We start from the raw sequence: 18,673 nt of genomic DNA on the forward strand, positions 1-18,673 counted from the left end.
ATAAATGGATCCTTTAAATGCATCCTGCTTCTCTGCAGGAAAAACTGCTCCTATTGACCCAGCCCTGGTTAGAGCTCACGGAATGCCAGGCCTCCCACCCTGCTGCTGGCTCTCTGAAGCCAGGCTGCTCCCCAAAGTGGGATCTTGCTGCTATGGGGACAGCCAGCAGAGCCCAGAGCACTGGATGCGTGACATCCCAACCATTGTGTGGGGAAGAATGGGGCTCAGCATCTCCTGCGAGTCCAGGACCCCAGGGTGGGGAAGGCAGGAATGGGCCATAAGAGAAAGAATTAGGAGCCCAGGGCTGGCTGGGCAGGAGAGCTGGGTCCCTGTGGCTGTCCCATGCTCACAGCTTTGGTTTGTCTCCCCTATCCAGGAGCGAAATGAAGCGCTGGATGATCTCACTGGCCCCGAACCGCAGAACCAAGTTTGTTTCATTTACATCCAGACTTGTTGGTAAGAGGCACAGCGCGGGAGCCACATGCTCCTCACCCCTACCCCAGGGCACCTTATTGCACCCTCATCTCAGTCCAGCCTCAGGCCTGGGGCCCCTGCCAAAGCTGAACCCTTTCCCTGGGCTCCCCTTGCGTTCCCACCATCCATACCAGCTCGTCTGCGGGCCTGGGCTTGACCTTGCACCCCTCCAACCGGGGCTGGGCTGCACCAGTGCTCTCCCTGCCACCCAAGTGGGTGGCAGTGCAGTGGTGATGTGCACCCAGCTCCTTTCCCCTCAGAGATGCATCCCTGGTCCCTGTGACTGGGGCACCCCTTCCCTTCCATGGGGTTTCTTACCAGATCAGAGGGACCATTTGCAGAGCTCGTGGTGCTACAGTGGACTCCATCCCATTGCATCCCTCACTCTTGCCCTGTTTCCCGGCAGACTGCCCGCAGATCCAGTGTGTCCACCCGTACGTGGCCCAGCAGCCAGATGAGCTGTCCTTGGAACTGGCTGACGTCCTCAACATCCTGGACAAGACAGACGATGGTATGAGGGACGGGATGGGGCTGCGTGTCCCTGCGGGAGGGTGGATTTGCTTTGGGCAGACAGGAGGGGCCAGGAAGGGACCCTGCCATTGGCATCGCAGTCGAGGAAGCTCAGAGCAGGAGGAGGGAGTTACTGCTCCTCCTGACACTCAGCAAATCCAGGTAGTGCTGGCACGGCTGCCCTGGCACAGCCACCCAGATGTACCCCAGACCTGTTCTTACCTTGATGATGCTTCACAGCCACCTAGTCCTGGTCTCTGGGGCACACTTGTAGCTGGCGGACTCAGTCACATCGGGTGTCTGCTGGGGACCACTCCTGTGGCATCAGGGGCAGCCGAGGGCACCCAGTGGCAGCAGTGCCTGCTTTGTGCTGGCATCCCTTGAGTAGATGGCCAAACACAGTGCTGCTCGGGCAAGCAGCCTCCTTGCCCAGATTCACAAACTGGGTCCACTCCAGCACAGGCCCCCAAGCAGCTTCCAGAAAGAGCAGCTCTGTAGGCTCTTTCCATCACAACTGTCCCAGCGCAGAAGCAAGCGCCAGTCCTTCCCTGTTTATGCCTGTCTCTGTCTCTGCTCAGGCTGGATATTTGGAGAGCGTCTTCATGACCAGGAGAGGGGCTGGTTCCCCAGTTCTATGGGGGAGGAGATCCTGAACCCCAAAATCCGAGCCCAGAACTTGAAGGAGTGTTTCCGGGTGCACAAGTCGGATGACAGCCAGCGGAGAAAACTGGGCAGCAGGAACCGCCAATGACCACTAGCATCCCCGAACATCTGGAGCACCTCTGGGAGAGGGGCAGAGGACAGAGGCTCAGCTAGGAGGATGTGGTGGGCCATGGTGCAGGACCTGGTGTGCCAGAGCAGGCACACGCACCCATGAACAAACAGACTGCAGTTCCTGGGCTCCCTGTGGCACTGATGCTTCCCTGGAGATCCGTGCTCCAAACTGGCTCGGATAACCCCTTCCCAGGCGTTCTGTACAGCTGCAGAGAGCACAAGCCAAGTGGACACAGCCCAAAGGTGCCGGCCAACTGACCCCGTTCCCTGCACATGTGCTAGCTGGGGCTGGCTCGGGCTGCCTGGGAAAGGCACGTGGCCACAACCGTAACTAAGCAATGAACATTGCCTGGTTTGAGCACTTGCAGCTCGTCGTGACTTTTATAGTTTGGGTCGCTCCTAAAACAGCATCTTACATGGTAAAACTGAAGCAGAAAAGCTGTCTCATCACCTCTTGTACATCCCGTCAGCACCAGGCTGGGACAAGCCCCAGGAACTCCAGCAGTCCTGCTGTGGAGCTGCTTGGGCCCATTCCCAAGGGCAGACCCTCAATCTGCTTCCATTCAAATGCTCCACACCCAGCCCCGCTCCACCAGCACCCAACCTCACCAGCCCTGACCTGCACCTCCACCTGCCAGACGGCCTCAGAGCACATCTGGGCGCTGCCCTATGGCTCACCCCCTTTCCCACAGCCGGTGTTGCTCCACAGGGTCGCTGCAGAAGCCTGGCACCACGTCCTTTCCTGGTTGATCTGGCACTTGCGGTCTCTGCTGCTCGCTGCTGCTGAGGCACAGGGCAGGGTGGCTGTGCCAGCGCTTCCCCGCACACCACCACGTCCCACAGGAGCACCAGCAGCAGGCGAGGGACCGTACCCCGGGAGCTGTTGTCCCACAGGCGGTGGGAGGCCCAGCGATTGCTGCCTGCATGCTTGTAACCCGCACCGCGCCGCTGCCCGCACAGCCCCAGCGCGCCACCTCCCTGTACAAGCTCACCTCCGTGTATATACACCGACCCCGCCACCAGGCCGCGCAGAGCCGGGGCATCACTCCTCCCTTGCATGAAGCCCAGGGCACAGCACTGAGACCAGCCAGGGGACGGACCCACGGCAGCCGCCTGTTGTCCAACAGCCTCGCTACGAACAGTCCCACACGCGGCCGCAGCTGCGGGACCCTTGGCTACAGGCTGGTCCTGAGCTGCGGCCGGTGCCCATCAGGGAAGTCGATTGTTCGGCACCTTTCTGTACCACTGCAAAGGAGAGCCTTGCGGGTGCTGTGACCTGCGCTGCTGCGTGCTCTGGCCGTGGCACAGGAGTGCTCCAGAAGAGGATGGAGAAGAGCTGCCTGCCGATGGAGCCACGCACAGAGGGAGCACAGCCGTGCTGATGGCAGCGGGGGGAAGCAGCAGGAACCAGGGAGTTGGTTCTGGTTGGAGCTGGTCTTTGGGCCACCCAGGACCAGGTTACACACCATGGGGTGTGCGGCGGGAGCCAGCTGAGGGAGGGCTGGGGCTGTCGCCACGGTCCTGGGACGGGCAGCCCTGCACTGTGGGGCTGGAGCCAGCCCTGGTGTGAGCCACAGCAGTGAGGAGAGAATGAAGGCATCCCCCCCCCCCAGGCCCAGGTCGGTGCCACCACGTTAGTGACAGCAGGGCTGTGCTTGCCTGGCTGCCCGTAGCACCCCAGGGAGAGGGCCCCTGGGCAGCTCGCACCAGCCAGAGGCTTCTGGCCTCCCACCGGTGCCCAGCCCAGAGCTGGGGGCCAGGAAGAGGCCACAGCCTCCAGTCTGGTGCACTAGGCTCATTTAATAGGGACACCCCAAGCCAGACATGCCCCACACACACATTTCCCCCCAACAGCACCCTACAGTCAGCTGAGTACAACCAACTCTCCAGCTCAGGGTCCAGACCTTACAGCAGCCACAAATTCTCTAACACAAACCCCAGAGAAGCTCCAGCTCCAGGAAGCCCTTAAAATGACCTGAGAAGTTGCCACATTGTCCAGCTTTGCAGCCCAGCAGCCAGCATGGTCCAGGCGCTGCTGTCCCACGTACCCACCATAACACAGCAATGTTCCCTTACCCATCAGGAACAGCTATCTCACTAGTGGAGGGGCTGACCCAGGTTCCCCCATGCCAGGATGCTGGTTCCTCACTGCATTTCTCCAGGGAACAAGGGTTCAGGGCTGCCATGCACTGTGCCATGACCCACCACCAGACCCTGGGACTTACTCTGTCCCCCTCTTGCTCTGTTGTGACCTTTTAGGACCCCAAACCATAGGCACAGGCTGTGCTGTTTTCAGGCACCGAGTGGCATCCAGTGTTACCTCCTCAGACCCAGCCCTGCACGCCTCCGTTTCCGTGGTCTCAAGTGTTGTACAGGGCCAGGCCTGGGGCCCACATGCACGGGCTGGAGCCCCCCCGGCCCCGCTGGGCTGCCTCAGCGAACTGAGGGGAACTTCTCGTTGTCTTGTTTTCCTGTGTGATGAAATGTACCTGAGCGAGCCAGCGCCAAAGCCACACGTGTGCGTCTCCTTCCTCCCCGCTTGCCTCCTCCAGTGCAACTGGTGGGGGGCAACTGGCCCAAATACAGGGGGTGGGAGTAGGGGTGAATGTGAACACGGGGTCGGGTGAGACTGGGGAAGTACCAGGGTGGTTTACACCAAATGAACACCTGTACAAGGTGATGCCCAGCACCAGTACCATCACCATAAGAGCCAGTGCCAGCTCGGAGCCACTCACTCAGTGCTGCAGGTCTCCCCCGGCTGCTGTGGCCAAGCTTGTTAGGTCTGTGCACCCCGAAGATCCACACGCCAAGAGCACAGCGCACCGGGGCACAGCTCTGCTGCACAGCACGGAGGCTGGAGTGCCCTTTGCCGTATCCATGCCAGCACGTGTCCCAGGGGAGCCTGGGCAGATGGCAGCAGGAGCAGCTGAGGGCAGAGACGGGCTGTGTGTTACAGAGAAATCTTTTATTGAGTTCAGGAGGCAGAGAACTTTCTCAGCGTGATGATGACCAAGGCCACAAGCACAGAGGTGCCCAGGAGAGAGGCGATGACAATGGCACCGATAGCTCCGGGTCCCAGCGACCCTGCAGGGACAGAGAACAAGATGGCATGAGGTCAGCAGAGACAGTGGGTGCCAGATGGGAAGGGCTAGGGGGATCAGCCCCACACCAACATGTTGCTGGCCATGTGGCCACACTCCGGAGCCCCCTGCACTGCCCATAGTGGCCCTGCTCCCATGCAGCAGAAGTGCAGTCTTGTGCCCCATTGGCATCAAGCCCTTGGGCAGGGGGCTGGAGCCAGCCACTGCTCCTTAGTGGGCTCCCAGGGACCAGGACAGCAGGGCTTTGGCACTCAGCTTTCCTGTTAACACCCGCACCAAGAGAGTTGCTTTGCTTGAACCACGTTACAACAGGCGTCTGCTGTAGATCAGGAGCCAGGGAAGGTGCTCACAACTCCCCGGTTAAAGAGCTAGAGGGACAGTCATGCCTAGAGGCACGGTCTCCCCCCCGGCCCCAGCAGTGTGGCTGGGGACAGGCCACCTCCAGAGACTCAAACCCCCTCTTGGGAGGCAACAGACCCATAAAGAACAACCCCACAGCGAGGGCACCCTCAGCACCCCCAGTGCCACCACGTACCGTCCCCAGCATCCAGCCGGTGCAGGTGAGTGGTGTCCTCAGGCTCCAGCTCAGACGTGTACAGGGGGAAGGCCGTGGCATCCGAGAGCCGGGCTGTGGTGGTGGCAGCGTCCATGGGGCCAGCTCCAGAGGGCAGCTCGGGTGGCTCATTCCAGAGGGTGGGCACCGGGCCCTGTGGGTGCTCTGCTGGGAAGCAAGCGCCCGTGGTCACCCACGGGCACGGGTGGCCCCAGCCCGGCTCGGGACAGCCGCAGCTCAGCGGGGCGCTGGGCTCCAGCTGCCCGCCCCGGTGTGGATGGAGGGTGGCCCAAGGGCTTCAGGATGCCACAGCACACCAGCACCCAGAGCAGTGGAGGCAATGCCTGTGCCCCAGGGGGCACCGCTCTGCCACAGGCTCTGGAGGCATCCTGCTGTACACACAGCACACGTGGGACAACAGGGAGCTCCCCACAACCACGCAACCTCTGCTCATGCACCAGCATCCACAGCCAGTCTGTTTGTGGATGCCCATGGGACTGGGCTGGGAGGGGCTGCCACATTCCTGCAGCCTGGACACGTGTGTGGGACAAATTCACAGCACCCCAGGGCCCTTGTGTCCTGCACACTGGCCTGTGCAGAGCAGGGTGCCAGAGGTGCTGGCAGGGCGCAGGACACGGCTTCCCCAGGCAGAAGCCTCAGAGCATCTACTTCCCCCTGCCCACCTCCACGCCGTGCTGCGGAGATGAAAGCCAGGCCGGGCTCTGTTTGATGTTACCATTCACCTCCTGTTATTCCTTCCCCTGTGGGGTCAGGGACCAAACCAGAGAGCCCTCCCTGTCTGTGTGTGGCTGAGCCGAGCGCTCCCTGTCAATGCCCGGCTTGTTCAGGTGGGCCCCGGCAGGAATGGGAGACATTCCACAGCTCCCTGCCGAAACCACTGGGAATGTTGCACTGGGATGGGGAAAAAAAGGGGGAAGGGGGGAAACGAACATCCAGCACCAGGGCCCACCTGAACTGACAGGGTGGGTATCAGGGCTGGGAAAGGGCATCAGAGGAGTGGGAGCAAGCAGCCTCCACTCCCTGGGGCAAGGCACAGAGGTATCCCAGGCATCCCGGCATCTCTTGGCAAACCAGGGGCACTCACAGCCTTGTCCCAGGCTCTCCCAGGCCCCCAGGAGAGGTGGCAGCAGCACATCTTGGCAGCACCAGCCCTAGCTTTAAGTACCTGGAACCCCCGTTGCCTCCCACCAGCAGCTGGCACCTTAGGGGAGGAGAGTGAGCTGAAGAATCAATGCTAATGGGCTCCACTACGCTTTGTTCTCCCATAGAAGCGCTGCGTCAGAAGGAACAGGAACATCAACACCAGAACATTCACCTTTGCTGCATGAAGAAACCCACCAATGCATCTTACCACAGGGCTCACATCAGAGCAGCTCCCACCATCCCCAAAGCTATTCCAGGCGGTCTGCAGACTCAGGAACACAACAGGGTTCCAGACTAGTTGTGGAAAGGCCTTTCTACAGCCATCAAAGTGACAGGGTTTTCAGTGAGGCAGCTGCCAGGTTTAACTCTGGCCCAACGAGCAGTGACAGAGACAAATAAGCCCCCAGTTTGAGACCTGTGCCTGGTGAGAACATCAGCATGCTCTGGCTGGCTGACCCGGCATGTGGCAGTAGCAGTGGGTACCACATCCTCACACACTTGGTACATCTGTGGTCACTGTGTACATCAGAGGTGGCACCTCTTGGGTCCCCGGTACAAGCACACAAGAGGGCTGTGCTCCATGAGGGCTCCCCAAAAAAACCCTGAGCCCTTGGCAGGGCCCTTCTCCGCCTGTCCTGCAAAACCAACCAGATGCTGGAGACTCACATCCCATCCAGAGGCTCTTCTGGGAAGTACCATTTCCAGTGGACTTCTCTTCTGTAAATCCTGTGGTTTAGCTAGATCTGCAGTCCTGATCCAGCTCTAGGGCCACAACACAAGAGGGATGTGGAGCTGTTGGAGCGAGTCCAGAGGAGGCCACAGAGATGCTGTGAGGGCTGGAGCAGCTCTGCTCTGGAGCCAGGCTGAGAGATCTGGGCTGGTTCAGCCTGGAGAAGAGAAGGCTCCTTAAGGGGAGACCTTAGAGCAGCTCCAGTGCCTAAAGGGGCAGCAAGAAACCCGGAGAGGGGCTTTGGATAAGGGCCTGCAGGGACAGGACAAGGGGAATGGCTTTAACCTGACAGAGGGGAGATTGCGGTTAGACATTAGGAAGAAGTTCTTTACTATAAGGGTGGTGAGGCGCTGGCACAGGCTGCCCAGAGAGGCTGGATGGGGCCCTAAGCAACCTGGTCTAGTGGAAGGTGTTCCTGCTTGTGGCAGAGGCATTAGAACTAGATGATCTTTAAGGTCCCTTCCAAACCAAACTGTTCTACAATTCTGTGAAATCCAGAATTTAGTGGGTAAATGTACTTAACAGGGAAAGAAACTGAGCAGAGCCAGGGCTATTTAGTTCGCAACAGTGGCTTTAGGAAGCTGTTGGTTTAGGCACAGACCGAATGCACACAATGCTTTAGAAGCCCTGGTTCCAGGCTGCTTTCACAAGCAGAGAAACTCCACACACAAGAGCCACCCTCCAGCTACAACCTTCCTGACTGTGTCAACACCACCAGAGCCAGCACCAACACTGCAGCCGTTCCTACCTGGCAAGAGAACACCGTGCCAGGAGGATGTCCTTGCACTTCCCAAGAATGTTTTTCTCTCTAAAGCCAAGAGAGCCGAACGTACCCCTCACATTAACCAGGGGGAAACATTAGCTCAGATCATCTGTAGCAGATGCAGGCACCATGCAGGGAGGCTGCAGGACCTGGACAGGGTCTTCCCAACTCCCAGTTCTCAAAGGGATGAGGAGGGAGCGCTACCCCTTCCAAGCACAGTGCAAAGGCTCTTTTTCCAACCAGACCCACAGGTCCTGGAAAGTTTCCCTGTCCCCTGTGTGTCTGATTCCTGAAAAATTTATTGCAGCTCTCTCTAAGCAGGGCACAGAGCTTATGTTTGATAGCTGAGTAAAGAGGAAACAGTCTAATTTGTTTATGATCTCAGTGATTTTTAAGACCTGGACAGAGTCCTGGATGGCTTCTGGATATGTATTTTGTTAATTCCCCTCATCTGATTAAAACACGCTTTCAGTTCCTCCACACAGAAGGCGCAGAGTGTGCTAAACGTGTTTTCTGTCCCGAGTCCTTGCGGTTTTACCTTAACGGCGCTTCAACCAAGGGAAACACAACTCCTTTCAGTTGCCCTAGTGCCTCACTAACAGGAGTTAGCAGCAGCAGCAGCAGCAGCGTTGTGCACACACATAAAGATACCTGCATCTGAACATCAGCAAGAGCCAGGGCTTGCTGCTGGGTCTCCTCTTCAGTTCCTGCACCTCAATGCTGCCGCAGCAGATGCCGAGAGCCCTGAGCAGGCACATGCGGTGGGGGAACACAGAACCAAACACAGGCACCGTCCCCATAGATCGCTGCCAGCAGGCAGGTCCCTCCAGAGCGAACTGCTGCAGCGCAGGAGAGTCTGTGTGGAGCCAGCACTCTGCCTTCCAAGACTCACCTTTGCTTCTCCCCCTTAAACTAACAGCTTGTGTCCTCATATGCCTCCGTTCCTGCCCATCTGAGAAGCCCAACCACCCATCCAACTGTCCCCATACAGCCAGTGGGTTTCTTTAACTGGAGGAGTCATTCCTGCACCCCTCTGCAGGCTGGCAATGCTGCTGCTGGCCGGGAGCAGCAGATCCCCAATGGAGCAGTGTTAAATGCCACACTCCCATTTCAGTCCTCTGGTAAAAGCAAGAAGGCGAGGGAGGTGAACAGAGCTTGTGTTATGTGCCAAAACCCAACACACACGAGACACGAGTGACGTTCCAGACGCCTGTTGGATAGTCTGGACAGACAGGCTCTAAGTACAGGCATGGGACCCAATTCAGGAGGTTCAACTCTCTGCTCTGCTGATGACATTTTGGGTGAGCACTCCAAGTCGCTCTCCCTCCTGAGCTGGGTTTCCCCGTGCATGAGCAGGAAAGCAGGGCTCTAAATATGATCTATAAGAGAAGCAGCACCAGAGCAACCAGGCTTGGGCACCTGCACGGTTGCTGACACCCTGACTGTGACAAGGAGGACATGGTCTGTGCGCCTGAACAAATGCTTCCGAGTGACAGCTCCACACTCAGTGTCAGCCTTTCACTGGGAAAGGACAAGTCACACCTGGCCTCGGGGCAGGACACAGCATTCTTTACTTGTGCATAACACCCCAAACGCATCGCAATCTCAAGTGAGGGGGTGCAACCAAATATCAAAGGCGAGGTAGTGCGTGGTTTTCCTGTTCAACCAAGAATTTTGTAGAAATAAAGAATTACCAAGAAACACGCTCAAACCATCACCATAAGACCAGTGAGCTGGGTGACAGCCATGCATTAGCTGTGCTGGCGCCAGTCTTAGGACCAGTCCTATCTCCAGGAGAGCCCACCGGGTGCATCCATGTGGTTTGTCTGCCCCAGAGCGACTCAGCAGGCACAGGGGGGCTACCACCACACACAGGTAACCCCACCACTGCCAAGGCTTCCTGCCTCGGTGCTGGGTGCTCTGAAGGGAGAGAAACCTCGACCCCGTGGCACAAAGCAGCTCCCCCGTCAGCATTAACCCCATCTCAGCACTAAAGCACAGACCGAGGGCAGCTGTTGCTGCACTTGGTAAGAAGTACAGATTGGGAGCACTTAAGAGAAAGACGTGGAATAATGTTAGTTACTGGGGTTTTACTGGGCAGAGATGGAACCTGGGAAAAAATGGACTACAAGTATTCCAGTGGTTTGCGGCAGGCCAAGTGGAGGGTGGCACCTCCTCCTTTCCACATGTTGACACTACAAATTGCCTTAGTTTAAGGAAATACCTATACTGCACCGTGTCTTCTCCCTCTCTCCAGCACAGGTTAGTTACAGATGAGGCCAGGAAAAGGGAAGAAAATACCAATTTCTTACCCTTTGAAGAAATACACTGAGATTCCTGAATGATGCAGGGACCCAGCAGGACTTGAGCTACATGGGCTGTAGCCAGATCTAGACAGGATGACACCAAATACAACTTGATGAAGTCATTATTTCCATGCTCAGGGGAAGGTGGTGGGGTGAGCTGCCAGCAGCATGACATGGTATCCAGCTCTCCAGATATTCGATGGCTCCACAAGTCACAGCTTTTGAGGAAGCTGATCAAATCTGAAGGATCTTTCAAGAACCTCACCCACAGGCAGACTGCAAGACCTCAAGGCGAAGCAGATACGGCCACCTAACATCTTCATCCCTGGGTATCACTCACCAGGACCAATACTCTTCCTCATAGAGGCTGGTTTCAGCACCCCCTCATCCTCTCTCTCCACCTCCGAACCCAGAAGTAACCTTAGTTGAGAGCTGATGCTAGTGTCAGGAGTTTTTAAGGAGTGCTGGTGCAGAGCAAGGTTGGGTAACAGCCTAGAAACACTTGCTGTAAGCCTGGACAGACTGTTGGAACAACTGCGTCTTTTTAAGATACGTGCCTGACAAAACCTATTTATCTACTACTTATCACATTCTAGTACTTTAAAAACTTCCTAATAAGCTTTTATTCTTCTACTGTTGAGAATGAAGACACGAGTTGCTACAGACAGATGTCCTTCTCCTGTATGTTTTCCTTCAGCACAACATCTCCTGCTCTGCTTTTTTCCCCATATACACTCTGATGTGCTGCTACTGCAGTACAATGTATTGCCACATCAGCTCAAACCAAGGAAATTCATAAGCCCACCATCAGCATTTATATACCAAATATATACATGATTCAGAAGCCAAGGCCTTACAAAGGCTTTTTACTAACTTCCACTTCTCTTGGAGCTCTGAATCCATTACATGAAATGAAACTGGCGTTGCTGATGGCAAAAAACAAAAATCAGCTCTTCACTACCCTCCTGTGCTCTAGGGCTGTGTGCCTCTTGGGTTTGGAGAGAGCAGAAGTGGACAAGATTTGGGTGTGCAGAATGTCTTTGAGCTGGCTCTGTTTCCTGTTGTACCTAGATGATGTGGACAAAGAGCATTAAAGACTCAGTCAGTTGTGTCCCCATCTTTGACGAACGGGATATTAGGAAGAGCTCAGTAACACTGAGGAGAAATTCACACTTTCTCCAGTCACAGAGCACTGTCCAGGAAACCAGACTGGCCGGGCAAGAAGCCAGATCAAGGTACACAACCCACCAGCACCCCAAAAGTGCTGCGACTGGTATATCCAGATGGGAACCTCAACCGCCAGTGGAGATCCTTCACACCTTGCTGAACTGAGCACTTACCGAGGCTTCTGGCACCAGGTAGCTCCAAGACCCCACTGTGATAAAGTTAAACCCAATGGAGAAGACTCACTCTGGACCTGGAGTCTGCACAGCTGGCACCAGCTGCAGCCCTCTCCAAGGCAGATTCCACTTCTGCCCACCATGGAGGGGCTTTGCCATGGGAGGCAGGAGGTGCTGAGACAGGAGGGCAGGGGCTGGGTGAACTCTGAGGCCAGCAACGGGCTGTCCAGCCCCAGGTGGCTGCAGCGGGCACAGGGCCAGGGCAGGGATGAAAAGAGGCCTTCATGGGGAGCACAAAGGGCAGCCTGTGATGTGCGAGTGCCGGAGCTCGAGTGTGGAGCAGCGCAGAGCGCTGCGGTTCTGACGAATGTTAAATCAACTTGTTTACAGAAAGGCAGGGCTGCATGGGAGAGGAGGGGGCTGTCTGCATGCCCTTCCCTTCTTTGTCTGCACAAGGCAGGAAATTTCCTTTTCTAACGGGGTGAAAAGCAGAAAAAATTCCACTGTGCACTAAAAGCCCCCGTTTTGGGGTAGGTAACTGCATTTCTAACGCAGCAGAAAATCACTCTGCTCCTGGGATGGCTTACCATACAGGCTGGTTTCGTCACGTCCTGCTTTGAGGTAGCAGAGAACAAACTTCTTAGAGGCCTCAAGCCTCTAAAATGCCACAGAGGAGACTCTCCTGCAGCCCAAGATGTGGATGTTGCATTCATCAGTGCAAAGCTCTTCGAGAGCTACTGGCCTCGCTGCACAAGTGTGACACGCCAGAAAAAGGATGAAATGAATGTGGAGTATTTCACAGGAGCAAAGTGACACGAAGCAGTGGCAGCTATAAACCATGGCTGCGATGCTGAGCCGAGGGCAAGTACACAGGAAAGCTGGCAAGGCCAGGGGCAGAGCAAATATGCACCAAATACTGGAAACAAAATAGTGTAAAAGGAATCCTAGCTCGGGCAGGAAGCAGATTAAGTTTTCACTGGAAATGAATCCCTTTCTGCAGAGTGAAGTACTGTTAGTAGTTAAGAAAAGACCTTACCTGGTTTTGGGGAGAAGCACTGACACTGCTTCTGGAAGCATGAGCAAGCTACAAACTGAAACTGTGCTTAAGCAATTAATGTTCCACTATACGAAAATCAAAACTCAGGGTTTGAGAGGGAAAACATCACTTCTTAGTGCTCATTTCTTGGTTATTTTAAAGGTTTCCCAGCAAGAAGGTGCCCTACAAGGGCAGGATCTGTGGGTGAAATACCAGCTACAGTAATTCTGTTCTTGCACCCAGCTAACTGCAGTGATAAATTCCCCTACCCGTGTGAAAGCTCCTTTAAAAAGGAAATAATTTCATCTGCTAGATGGCTGGTCAGGATCTCCCTGCTAGGCAAGATGCTCATAAACTGGGAGGGGACTGTGATCCAGCTTTGCTCCAGGTTTTGGAAGGCAGGACAGGAATTCAGGAAAACAAGCGCTGTGCTCTTGCCTATTGTCTTGGCCTGAGCTGTTCCTCCAGCCTCCCCTCCACTTAAAGAGCCTTTGAGGGAAGCAGCTCCCCATCAGAGTTTCTGAAGGCAGGAGCAGATGAGGCTGGAATTACTAGCCATCTCCTCAAAAACCAGCCCCTCACAGGTGTCTCACCTATTGCTATTCCCATCACCTTGCTGAACTTGAGTCAGAGCCACATACACACCTTCCTAGCGCTGCCACCTGCCCCAGCACACCCAGCTCCAGACAAACTCCATTTAGATGCACGCCTCAGCTTTCGACCAAGCTGAATATTTTCATAGACACTTTCCTGTTTCTACTCAGAGCAGCGGCTGTGAAGTGCTCTCCTGTAGCAGGAAGCATAGAAAGAACCAGAAACTGGCACACAAGGTTTAGCCAGACTAACTTTTCACGACTAACTTCTTCCTGCCATTAAAAGCTGACAGCCAGCCTGTCCCATCGGCTGAGAACTCTCCATCTACTGTTGACTGATGTGTCCTGATCTACTACGGCCACTAATGCTCACGTAGGTGCTACTGCTGTTCTGCCCAGGAAAAATTACAAAGGATGTTCTCCATTTTCCCCAACAGAAATTTGGTCTCAGGGTGGAGAACTCATTCTTACCACCAGCCAGTGATCCCAAAGCTCGTTTCCATTATTTATAACTCAATAAATACTTAGACTTTTTTAGGGGAGGGAGAGGAGGTATGCAATAGAGGAGAGGCAGGCAGGTTAATAAAAGATCACCCATGCTTTTGGGCTTGGAATGCAAACAAAGCTCCTTACCTGCCAGCACAGCAGGGACCAAGATGCCGCACAGCGTTAGCAGGACCAGGCGAAGGGCTCTGTGGTAGGGCATGGCTTCCCTCGGGAAAAGCGTTGCCAGGAATTCTTAAAACTCTTCGAAGTATGAAACAACTTGGGAATTTCACTGGTGCAATAAAAATTTTGTCCAGCCAGGTTGAAAAAAATAAAATAAAATTAAAAAAAGAATTTCCTTCACAACAGCAAGTGGATGGAGTGTGTGCAAAGCCCAGCAGAGACTCACTCGCTCCGGCTTCTGGAGCACACCTCCTCCTGAAGGCAGCTCCACCCTCTAAGTTGTGCCTAAAACCCCATAGGCAGCCGAGCCGTTAGGCATCAGTCACCCTGCCAGGCCAGCGCACACACGAGCAGTTGTTGGCAAACCCTTCCCAGTGGACACAGGGGTGCTCCTGGAATGCCGTCCCTCTGGCTGGCCATGCCACGGCATGGGAAGTAACACAAGGAGCCATTGGGGCAGCTAACCCCAAAGCCGAGCAGACCACTGGAGGGCTTTGCTCTCTGCTCGGTGCGCAGGGGTGGCAGTGGTCTTTCAAGGGTGGGTGCAGCAAAGAAACAAGGGCCTCAATCTTTTGAGGCTAAAATGCTCTGAAACAGAGCCAGAGCGGCTCCGTGGCATCCTTGTTTTCTGGATGTGATACTTACAGCGGTGGACTAGCAGCAGTGTGTGGTCTCCGCTGGCAGAACTGCCTGTTAAAAGCCGGTGAGTCTTCCAGGAGAGTTGCCCTTGTGAGGGAAGGCGAGCACCCTCCTCGGATCCAAACCGCACGGACACCGCCTCCTCCTGCAGCCCTCTGCCACCCTGACCCTCCCCTCCAAGTGAGAGCTTCACAGCAGAGAAAACTGAGGTTTGTTTCAAATCACATTTGCACCCACAGAGGTTTGGGAAAGGATAAAGCATATCAAGAGGGGAACACTCCAGCTTATTGTCTGAAGAATTTCATTAGGATTTTTTAAAGTTGGTATGAGGATGAAATGCTTCATGGGTTCCTTCAGAAAAAGATGTAATAAAGTACATAAATGGCCCCAGTGTCAGTTCTTTATGCTTTGAGAACATGAGCAGTTTTCTCTTAAATACCAGATTCAGATGTTTCTGCTACGAGATCTCTCTGCTTTTTGGCTTTCTCAGACAGGCAGCCAGATACAGCTCAGGTGTCCTGTTAAATCGTTCTGCTTGCTGCAGTTCTTTGCAGAAGTGCCTGTCTGCTAGAGGAAGCAGGAAGAACAGGACATAGCACTGACGCTGCAGTGAAATGGTAAATTAGGAAGGAACCTGGTGAAACGTGCTCAAAAGAAACCTCAGATATCTCTAGCATTAAATTCAACATCATCTGTCAAACTTGGATCAAAGCCCCATTAGCCTTCCAGGCTCACACTCCCTCTGAAAAGGAGCTGCAAGTACATAAATATATATCCAGCAGCAGACACAAAGCTGTAGCTCCTATTTTTTCCATCCCTACTGATCCAAATCATCTTGGCTACAGAAACAGTCCCAGTTTGTCACAGAAGGTGACAGGGCAGTCACCTGAGCACAGAATGTGAACACGCCAGCATCTTACCTTTGTACTAAATACAGGAGCCAGAACATTAAAGTATTAAAACCAAGATCTTCCCCACTGGTGCATTATCTACCAACTCTCAGAAGCTGAGCAAGGTCCTCAGGGTTTGACACATTATTATTGCACATTTTTCCCTGCTTGCGTTTCTGCATTTTCATTTGGAAACTGACGAGTCGTTCCTTTTCCTGCTCCCCGGCTGAGCTGGGAATTAGCACGCTTTTGCTTATTTGTTATGCAGTATAGTCCAAAATTAGCTTGTAGGAATTAGATCATACCATTACAAAAAACCACCAACCAAACAAAAACCAGAAAGTACTTATGAAACAGACACCTTATACACACACACAAAAGTAGGTAGTAAAACTCAGTAAAATTATCAGCCTAAACATGTACTGCCCTCCCGAGACATCAACTAAACATAATGCGAAGCTACTGTGTAAGTGAGGTCTTAGCATACTGACTGCATATTCTCTGTGGTCACGTGAATGGTACAAGGACATTCATCATTAACTTTTACTGGGATTTTCCACACAAAACCAAGCAGCAAATAGGAAAAAAAAAAAAAAGATAAATAAGATTTTGTCTAAAAAGGGAAGTCTACAAGGTGTCCCTGTGGACCTTTACAAAGGGGGCAGAAATAAAACCTCTCATTTAGGGAAGGGAATTGGAGTGGGTGGGGCGGTTACCTACTGGCACAAAAAAGGCGCCATGGCCAAGTGTCTGTACTAACAGAAAGCCAGCCATGGCTTGATCTCTCCTGCATAAACAACATGAGCATGAATGCACATGTTTCCATACAGAGAGGGGGGCAAAATTAAAGCTTTCTTGTCAGAATTTTCCAATCTTGACTTACTGGTGTTTATTTGAACTCTAAAATTATCAAGTAGAAAAAACCCACCGGTATTCCTCACCAGGGAAGAAATAAAGCAGCAGTTGTTCCACATCCTGTGTGTTTGCTTGTTGCTTCTTGATGAAAACTAACGCAAGTTGAGTTTTGGGTCAGTTTAGCACCAGGAATCATCTCAAAACTCAGCTTCGACAAAAGCAAGCAGAAAGTTTTCTCTCAGATATAATACAACCAGGTTTTATTTAAGTTCTCTCTTCCCCCCCCCCCCCCACACTGGCAAAAGTTCAGAGGGAGTTTAAAGTTTTGTAAACATTTTAACTACCCCTCTTCCCCCTTTTATGAATTTACAAAGCAAAGGAGACAGGGAGACCAGATTTGCAACAGTTCCAAGTCTCTCCATGCTATTGGATCCAAAAACTATATACAAGTCTGCAGCAGTCTCTGTATAGTTACTGTACATGTTTGGGGGCAGGGGGAAGAGAGAGGAAGAGGAGGAGGAGGAGGGGAAGGTGACCCCAAAAAATGAATAAACCAAACGAAATAAAATCCAAAGCCAAACTCCTCTTGAGCAACTCGAACTGTTTTCTTTAGGCAGTGATGACAGAACAACAGACACCTTTATACAACTCCACCAGAACTGTAGCGTCTCTCCCTTCACAGGTTATAACCCTCTGGGCATGGGAGATGGGACCAGGGGCTTGAAACTAAGTGCGTTTGGCAGTTTTCATTTCCTTTCTTTCGTGGTGTGTGCATGTGAGCGGGTGGAGAAGGGAAGGTGGTGTTAATCTTTCCGTGAGAGACGAAGGTTACGATTCCATAAATACTTAAAGATTATGGATCCCAGTGAAGGTGCATGAAATAGTTTAAGGTGTAGGAGATAAGCAGGGCCGTCATTGCACATAGCTTCGCCCTCCACAGTCTCTCTTCGTGACAAAAGGGCATCTCTGCTCATTAACCTAAGCACGGCTTGAAATAACAACTAGCTAAAGACTGCTGGGGTATATATCCGAAAGCCAGTGTTCACCCTCACCAAAGACTAAAGATCCACACAGTAAAGATCCTACTGCCTCTTAAACGAGACAAATTTGCAGGAAAAGAGCTCAAAATAAACTGGTCCTAACCCTCTGAAGGTAGCATTTAAGGGATAAATTCAACCTGAAAGAAGAGATGCCACCCCTCTTTCTTCCCCAAAGCAGAAGTCCCCACTTGTCCAGGAAGGCTGGAGTATGCCGACAGGGAACTCCACCAGCTTCAGCATCACCACCTAATGAAGACAGACTCGAGCTTTCCCTCCAAAAATAATGTGCTGAGAAGGGCTGGCAGGGGGTGTGCAACTTCAAACCAACCCAAGCTAAACTGCGCCCGCCACCGCCCCTCTCCTGCTGTTGCCAGTTCTAAGGTTAGCTTATGAATGCAACTCCTGGCTTGGGAGAGCACCTCTTGCCCTGATGGAGCGCGGAAGTCAGTATCTGTGTGGCATTTTGGTTTTGACCAACATCTGTTAACCACAAACTCTCTCTCTCTCTCTCCATGACTGCACATGTTGGATGTGGTAAGAGTAACCAGGAGAGGGAAGCAATGGTTTGCAGAATCCCAATTGATTTTTTTTTTTCCAGGTATGTCAGCAGAAGACATCACAGCACAGTGAAAGCTTGCTGCCCAAATCAGCCTTGTTGTGAATGAATCCTATCTCCCACCCTCCCAGGACTCTGAACAAAGTCCACTTGACTCTAGGCTGACAGTAGGAACAATGCCTGTGCAGTCCTGGGCAGAAGGGGTTTGCTGGGGCTGGAGGAAGCAGCCTGAGATGATCAATTCTGTGATTCACTGCAAGGCGAAGAAGAACGCATGGTGGAGAGCACTGTGTCCAAAACGGAGAATCCATGGTTAACAGATGCAGGAAAAGCCAGTTGATTTGCACATGCTCAGTAGTCTTCCAAAGTCTCTATTTCTCCCATATTGAGCCGCTCTGATGAGGCATTCACTGAAAACCCTGTAAACCAAAAAGTACTTGTGTTAAAAAGCTGAATGGAGTATATTGTATTTGATGCAATACATCTGTTACATGCAGTGGCATGTGCAAGGTAAAATGGCTAATCAAATAAAAACTCAGGTGGAAAGTCAATAAGGCTAGAGAGATAATCAGACAAGCTGTTTTATCCTTAATAATCAATGGTATATTTAGGTAAGTATCACTTGGTGTTTAGAAACAGATCATCAAGAAGACTGGTTTCAACTTTCATTTAAAAGATGC

The 18,673-nt window shown here is 53.1% G+C and overlaps 3 protein-coding genes across 24 annotated transcripts in view; 1 reads left to right on the top strand and 2 right to left on the bottom strand.

The window, feature by feature from the left end:
- Positions 1–4,271, top strand: part of NGEF (neuronal guanine nucleotide exchange factor) — a 51,105-nt gene extending 46,834 nt beyond the window's left edge. For all 4 annotated transcript variants that reach the window (XM_030495959.1, XM_030495960.1, XM_030495962.1 and 1 more), the window contains 3 exons: positions 377–456; positions 881–985; positions 1,563–4,271. In XM_030495959.1, coding sequence (XP_030351819.1) covers positions 377–456; positions 881–985; positions 1,563–1,735 — 358 coding nt within the window. In that variant the 3' untranslated portion in view covers positions 1,736–4,271. The remainder of the gene's footprint in view (positions 1–376; positions 457–880; positions 986–1,562) is intronic.
- A 431-nt stretch (positions 4,272–4,702) lies between these two features.
- SNORC (secondary ossification center associated regulator of chondrocyte maturation) lies at positions 4,703–15,892 on the bottom strand. Of its 4 annotated transcripts, none has more exons than XM_030496006.2 (3): positions 13,978–15,892; positions 5,395–5,577; positions 4,703–4,842 (listed from the first exon to the last, which is right to left on the bottom strand). In XM_030496006.2, the coding sequence occupies exons 1-3, from the start codon at positions 14,048–14,050 to the stop codon at positions 4,733–4,735; spliced, it is 366 nt and encodes a 121-aa protein (XP_030351866.1). In that variant the 5' UTR covers positions 14,051–15,892; the 3' UTR covers positions 4,703–4,732. The 4 variants fall into 4 exon arrangements, with proteins under 4 accessions (XP_030351866.1, XP_030351865.1, XP_030351868.1 ...); XM_030496005.2 differs by having other exon boundaries at positions 5,395–5,580; XM_030496008.1 differs by lacking the exon at positions 13,978–15,892 and adding an exon at positions 7,225–7,385.
- Positions 15,893–16,633: 741 nt separating this feature from the next.
- GIGYF2 (GRB10 interacting GYF protein 2) overlaps positions 16,634–18,673 on the bottom strand; it is a 75,657-nt gene continuing 73,617 nt past the window's right edge. For all 16 annotated transcript variants that reach the window (XM_030495936.1, XM_030495927.1, XM_030495923.1 and 13 more), the window contains one exon: positions 16,634–18,412. In XM_030495936.1, coding sequence (XP_030351796.1) covers positions 18,345–18,412 — 68 coding nt within the window. In that variant the 3' untranslated portion in view covers positions 16,634–18,344. The remainder of the gene's footprint in view (positions 18,413–18,673) is intronic.

Source organism: Strigops habroptila, chromosome 8 (genome assembly GCF_004027225.2).
Source record: "Strigops habroptila isolate Jane chromosome 8, bStrHab1.2.pri, whole genome shotgun sequence".
Classification (NCBI taxonomy): domain Eukaryota; kingdom Metazoa; phylum Chordata; class Aves; order Psittaciformes; family Psittacidae; genus Strigops; species Strigops habroptila.